The following is a 6,761-nucleotide window of genomic DNA, read 5'->3' as shown; positions in this document are numbered from 1 at the left end:
AGAGGGGTCACAGAATCACAAAATCACAGAATTTCTAGGCTGGAAGAGACCCTCGGGATCATCGAGTCCAACCATCCACCCTACTCTAACGTTCTCCCCTACACCATATCCCCCAACCCCACATCTAAATGACTCCTAAACACACCCAGGGATGGGGACTCAACCCCCTCCCTGGGCAGCCTCTTCCAATGCCCGACCACTCTCTCTGTGAAGAATTGTTTCCTAATGTCCAGTCAGAGATTTTTGTGCTTAGAGCCCCCTGGTTTGGGGCTGGCGTCCCCTCTGGGGCATTGCTGGGTGGAAATTCTGTTCTGGGAGGTGAGAGGCACCAGGAGATGAGGGGAACCTGGGCTTGAGGGGATGTTAGGGGATGGTTTCATGTTGGAGCCATCTCCGTAGGGTGTCCATCTCTCAGGGGTGCTCTGTCCCATCCCCTCTCACCCCCCCGAGGTACCGGGGCCTTTCCCTGATGGGTTACCCCTGGCAGGAAGCTGGACTGATGCCGGGGCCGGAGGTGACTCTGTGCTGAGGGTGGGCTTGTTGCCAGGGCTGGTGTCCCTGCCAAGCCTGGCTTTGCCCTGGGGGCTCTTGGGGTGGAGAGTTTGGGGGGGCGTGGGGGACAAGGAGGAGTCCTGGGGAGGATAAATGTGCCCCTCGCCTTCTCCAGCCTCACCCAGGACTCACCACACCGCAGAGGAAGATGAAGGTGGCAGTGATCAGCGTGGCCCTGCTCTTCACCATCCTGCTGTGCACCCCGGACGATGCTCAGGTGAGTCCCCGGTGTTGGGGAGGGGCTCAAGGCTGGGGAGGGGTCTGTGCTGCAGGACATCAGCTCTGCTGCAGAATGAAATCCCAGGGGTGGGTACAAACCCCCTGGACTTGGCCTCTCCCTTTCCTGCCAACAGGAATCTGAGGTGAAACATGGAGGAAAGGGGCTGGGGGGAGCAGGAGGCATTTCCCGCTCAGGCCAGGGGGAAGCCTTGGGCTTGGGGAGAGTGGGGAGACCCCTGCCTCACCCACAGCCCCCCATGGTCCCACAGCTCTGCTGCAGAATGAAATCCCAGGGGTGGGTACAAACCCCCTGGACTTGGCCTCTCCCTTTCCTGCCAACAGGAATCTGAGGTGAAACATGGAGGAAAGGGGCTGGGGGGAGCAGGAGGCATTTCCCGCTCAGGCCAGGGGGAAGCCTTGGGCTTGGGGAGAGTGGGGAGACCCCTGCCTCACCCACAGCCCCCCATGGTCCCACCAAGACCACCCCTTTTCTCTCTTCCCCCAGGCACTCTTCGAAGCAAGTGGAGGCTACTGCATAGGAGTAAGTAGTTGGGTGGACGCTGAGGGCATCCAGTCTGCAGAACTGGGAGGCCATTGGGTCCTCCCATTGCTTGGTGGGACGGGGGACATCGCGGTGACCAGTGAGATCTCGTGGTCTCTTTGCAGGGGGGTTACAAGATCGGGAAAGTGAAGAGGGATGTGGTAAGTCCCAGAAGATTTGTTGCCCCAGACCCTTCCCCGCCATGGCCACAACACTCCAGGGCATCCCCGTGTGCCCCAGTACACCCCAGTACACCCCAGTACACCCCAGTGCTCCACACTGCAGTGCCAGAGAACACCCCAGTGTCTTCCCAGGGAGCCCCCCTTCCCCTTGGCCCCCGTTACATTCCCATCCATCCCATTACAACCCTGTAGGCCCCAGTGCCCCCCAGTTCACAGCCACACACCCGGGTGGGCCCCCTCCCCAAGACACCTATTCCTTTCTGTGCATCCCATCAAACCCACGGACCCCATCTTTCTGTGAAGGCCCCTTCCCCCAGGACCCCACTGCTTCCCCCTGCACCCCCTGCACCCCCGCGTGTCCCTGACCCTCCCTCTCTCCCCAGCCCCTGATGGACGAGAAGCTGGTGGAGGTTGCGCGTCAGAAACGCATGGCTGAAGTGGCTGAGGCCTAGGTGAGCAGCATCGGGGGGTCTCCAGCCCCACAGCGGGTCCTGGGCCTCAGGGCATCCCCCAGCCCCCCGGGGTGGGCAGACCTTGGCTCTGGGAGAGGGCAACAGAGGGGACTGTCCATGATCCGTGTCCTCGGGTCAGCTGGACAGAGCTGCTCCCAAGCCCTTCCTTGCCCAGGTGGGGCTCCAGGGACCCCCAGGATCCCCGTGGGGGCCTGGCAGGGGCTCGGGTGCCAAAGAGACCCCCAGGATCCCCGTGGGGGCCTGGCAGGGGCTCGGGTGCCATAGAGACCCCCAGGATCCCCGTGAGGGCTGGGCAGGGGCTCGGGTGCCAAAGAGACCCCCAGGATCCCCGTGGGGGCCTGGCAGGGGCTCGGGTGCCATATGGACCCCCAGGATCCCTGTGAGGGCTGGGCTCCCTCTGGGAGATTTTTGGGGTATCCCCGGGTAACGACACACTGGGAAGGGGCCCTGGGTGCCAGACGGGTCCCAGGAGAGCCAGGTCCAGTCCTGGGCATTGTGAGGGCTCCAGTTCCCTTCTGCTTCTCCAGGTCCTTGCAGAGAGAGACGGGGGGGACAGGGCCCCTCTCCTGTCCCACAGACACTGGGGGTCACATTTGGGCCTCTCTTCCAGGACTGGAACCAGTGGTGACACCCGTGTCCTGTCCTCGAGGAGATGATCCCCCCTGGATGACCCTACCTGATTCCCTCGGAGCCCGGGACCGTTTCCCTCTCATGATCAATAAACCCCTTCAGCAAAGGCACGCTCTGTGTCTGTGTGTGTGTCTGTGTGTGTGTGTGTCTGCGTGTGTGTGTGTGTCCCCAGAGCTTTGGGGTCCCGGGTTCTCACTGGGACTCTCGTGAGCCCCACAGGAACAGGGATATGGAATAGGAGCCCCCCTGGAGAAGTCACCCCTCTGCCCAGAATTGTCCTGACGTGGAGCCTGGGCTGAGGTGGAGCAAAAAGAGGCAGAGCTGTCCCTCAGGTCACGGGAAGAAGCCGCAGAATCATTTAATGTCACAATTAGTGTGTTATTCAAAGCGTGGGGGGAGGGAGGGGGGAGCAGGGAAGGGGTTGCCTGGTTTTGGGGTTTTTCCCTTTAAAGGACAGGTAAGATTCTGAGCGGTTCCGCCAAGAATGGGTTGTGTGAAACCAGAGACACGTAAGGGGGGGTTTGGACTTTTAGCTGATTCTTTTTTTTGGGTTGGAAAGAGTCTCCTCAGGGACTGCTGTCACTCTGGAGATGGGTGTCACTTTTGCCAGACACCAGTTGGCCGGGACCTCCCCAGTTTGCCAGGACTGCTGGTCAGTGATGGAGAGTGGCTCATTGAGCACTTCCACCAGCTCCCTCAGACCCTCGGGTGGATCCCACCTGGGCCCATGGACTTGTTTGTGTCCAGGTGCTGGAGCAGGTCCCTCACCGCTTCCCTCCTTCACCCCATCCCAAACAACACGCACCACATCACCCCACGAGTGGCCAGCACAGGCCTGCGATGGGGATCCCCAGTGACCTCCCGGGTCCCCAGTGCTGTGAGGTCACAGGCAGGCAGTGATGTCACAGGGACAGGCGATGAGGTCACAGAGACCCTCTGGAAGGTATCCTGGTGCCGCGGGCAGTGCTCCGGCAGTGCTGGCAGTGGCAGCAGCAGCAGCAGTTGCAGCAGAGCCAGTGTCAGTGTCAGCTCCAGTGGCAGCGTCAGAGCCAGTGGCAGCATCAGCAGCAGAGGCAGGGACATGGCGCGGGGGCCTGTGACCCCCACGCGCCTCTTCCTCCTCCTCCTCTTCCTCCTGCTCCTTCCAGCCCAAGAGGCCTGGGCTGCTCCATGGAGGGCACGGGAATTAGGTAGGTGGGCAGCCCGTGGGGTGGCCGTGGGGCTGGGGTGGTGGTGGGGCAGGAGAGCGGTGGAGCAACGACACCGAGCTGTGTGGTGTTGTCGATCCACCAGAGGGACGGGATGTCATCCAAAAGGACCTGGAGAGGCTGGAGAGGTGGGCCCAGGTGAACCTCATGAGGTTCAACAAGAGCAAGGGCAAGGTTCTGCACCTGGGCCGGAACAATCCTCACCATCAGCACAGACTGGGGGGTGAGGGGTTAGAAAGCAGCCCTGAGGAAAGGGACTTGGGGGTGCTGGTGGAGGAGAAGCTGGACATGAGCAGGCAGTGGGCAGCTGCAGCCCAGAAGGACAATCCCATCCTGGGCTGCATCAGAAGATGCGTTGCCAGCAGGTCCAGAGAGGGGATTCTGCCACTTTACTCTGCTCTGGTGAGACCTCACCTGGAGTATTGTGTGCAGGTCTGGAGCCCTCAATATTAGAAGGATATAGACCTGATGGAGAGGGTCCAGAGGAGGGCCACAAGGATGATCAGGGGGATGGAGCACCTCTGCTACGAGGACAGGCTGAGGGAGCTGGGGTTGTTCAGCCTGGAGAAGAGGAGGCTCCGGGGAGACCTAATGGCGGCCTTCCAGTACCTGAGGGGGCTACAGGAAGGCTGGGGAGAGCCTGTTTAGAAAGGCCTGTAGTGACAGGACGAGGGGAGCAGAACAGATTTAAACTGGAGATGAGGAGAGGGTTCTTCACTGTGAGGGTGGTGGAGCACTGGAACAGGTTGCCCAGGGAGGTGGTTGAGGCCCCTTCCCTGGAGATATTCAAGGAGAGGCCTGGTGAGGCCTGATGAGGCCCTGGGCGACCTGGTCTGGTTGGGGGTGTCCCTGCTGACTGTGGGGGGGTCGGACTGGATGGCCTTTGGAGGTCCCTTCCAGCCTGGGCAATTCTATGATTCTCTGATTCTATGAAATTGTCCCCAAAGCGTCCCCGTGCCCCCCGGAGCAGCCTTCCCCCAGCCTGCAGGTCTGGGCCGGAGCGGCGTCGCTGGAGCTTCTTCCCCAGGCTGGTCCCGGGGCCGTGGCTCTGCTGCTCCCCGGCTGGATCTCAGCTTTCAGCCTGGGGGACGTGTGTCCGGGGGAGGTGTCCGCTCAGGACAAGAGGAGCATTCCTGCTCCAGCCCTGCAGGGCTCTCCTGGGGCCAGTCCCATGGGACACAGAGCCCCGGGAGATGACAACATCTCATGGAAACGTGCTTCATTGCAGCTGGAGCCGACGGCCACCCGACCTCGGAGACGCGTCTGGTGCAGGAGCCTCAGGGTCACCCCACAGGTTTGTGGCTGGAAGGAGGGAGCATTGAGGTTTGAGGGACCTGTTGGTAGGAAGTTTGCCTGGGTCCGTCCTTGGCCGATGCCCGGGCACGCAGCAGAGCCCAGAGGGAGTGGGTCAGGCTCAGGGACGTGCCCCGGGACTCTCTGCCTTGCAAAGAGTTGTGTCCCAGCCTCTCCCACCCTGCGCCGCTTCCAGTGCCTGCTGCGAAGCCAGCGGGCTGGTTGGGATGGAGTTTGGAGCTGGAGGGAGCTCCAGGGAGTCCTTCCTCCCAACAGCTCCGGGCAGGCTTTGGGGGGAGCAGAACAAGCCCGTGTTGGAGCTGCAGATGGGAAGAAGCCTCTGGAACTGAACTCTCTGCTCTCCTTTAAGGTCCTCACGGAGCAAAGCATGAAGCTGAGAGAAGGAAATCCTCTCACGGGTCGTCGGGCGTCCTGAAGGAGCTGCTGAAGGAGTTGCGGAAGGCAGCACACGGTGAGCACACAGCGCTCTGCACCAGAGGGATGGGGAGGAGGAGGTTTTGGATCCCTGTCTGGGGAAGCCGTAGCCTCCACAGAGGCTCCTCAGAGCTGTTCTGGGCAGATGTTTCACTGAATTTCACTGAAGGTTTAGAGTTGGAAGGGACCACAGAGATCATCCAGTCCAACTCCCCCGAAGACCATCTCGGGGGGCTTTGCATTTCTGCTCCCAGTTGTGTCTTCGGTAACTTGGGGGTGGTTCCCCACATCTTTGGGGGGACTGTGGGCTCTTGTGGGCACGGGTGAACCCCAAAGTGTCCAGTGCTTAAATTGTTCTCCATGAAGGACACGTTTGTAGCAGGGACGAGGTGCACCCCCAAATTCCCCACCTTTGTTTCTAAATGTCGTTCATGTATTTTGAGAAGCGTTGCCTCCATGTTCCTGATGAGGAACTGTTCTTTCTAATTAAACTGACCTCCTTTCTCTCCACAGCGATGGACGAGAAGGCGCTCCAGGAAGGAGGCGGTTGGGCAGTGCCCGACTCTGATGAAGAAATGGAGGCAACTCAATCAACAGGTAATTGCTGTCCCACAGTCATCCAGCCTCCCGAATCGCAATCCCTGGGCGTCTGCAGGCTCTTCCCCTGGTGCTGCGACCTCAGGGGGTGTCAGCAGCCACACTATTAGCAAAGGGCAATGGTACCGAGTCAGCACAGAGCACAAGGAGTACGGAGAAGGGCTCTCTGAGGAGGACTGTCCCCTCTGGTGTGTGGAGGTCCCACCACAGCCCCTTCACCTGAGCTTCAGGACTTTGCCCTTTGGGGAAGGAGGGTCCCTGAACTACCCTCAGCAGGTGGTGGGAAATGGGACTCTTGATGGGACGTACCTCCCGTGAGACCTGCCCCCCAGAGCTGGCCGTGAGTCCTGGAGGCACAAGAGCAGCAGGGGATGCCTCCTGTGACCTGGGGTCCCAAAGGATGCTCTGGCAGATGGGGCACGGCGTAGAGGGACCCCGCACCCTCCTTCGCCTGACCCCGTCCCTCGGCTGGGGAGGGAGGAGAAAGATGCTCCAGAGCCCTGATCTCCAATGGCTTCTACCGAAACCAGGGACACGTGGCAGCCCCAGGATGTTCCCTCACCCAGAGATGCTGACAAAGGGAGAGAGAACATCTGCTGGCCACGTGGGACCTCCTGTGAGGTCACGCTGA

At 60.8% G+C, this 6,761-nt stretch overlaps 1 protein-coding gene across 1 annotated transcript; it reads left to right on the top strand.

Annotated features, from left to right (window-relative positions):
• The first annotated feature begins 3,176 nt into the window (after positions 1-3,176).
• On the top strand, positions 3,177-6,103 carry LOC106899357. Its single transcript, XM_014961144.1, has 3 exons — positions 3,177-3,787; positions 5,034-5,099; positions 5,469-6,103. The coding sequence occupies exons 1-3, from the start codon at positions 3,325-3,327 to the stop codon at positions 5,858-5,860; spliced, it is 921 nt and encodes a 306-aa protein (XP_014816630.1). The 5' UTR covers positions 3,177-3,324; the 3' UTR covers positions 5,861-6,103.
• Positions 6,104-6,761: the final 658 nt, after the last annotated feature.

The sequence above is a fragment of the Calidris pugnax genome, unplaced genomic scaffold (genome assembly GCF_001431845.1).
Source record: "Calidris pugnax isolate Ruff unplaced genomic scaffold, ASM143184v1 scaffold652, whole genome shotgun sequence".
NCBI lineage: Eukaryota > Metazoa > Chordata > Aves > Charadriiformes > Scolopacidae > Calidris > Calidris pugnax.
Note: the sequence above shows the minus strand (reverse complement) of the source record. Positions and strands in the feature narration are given on the sequence as shown.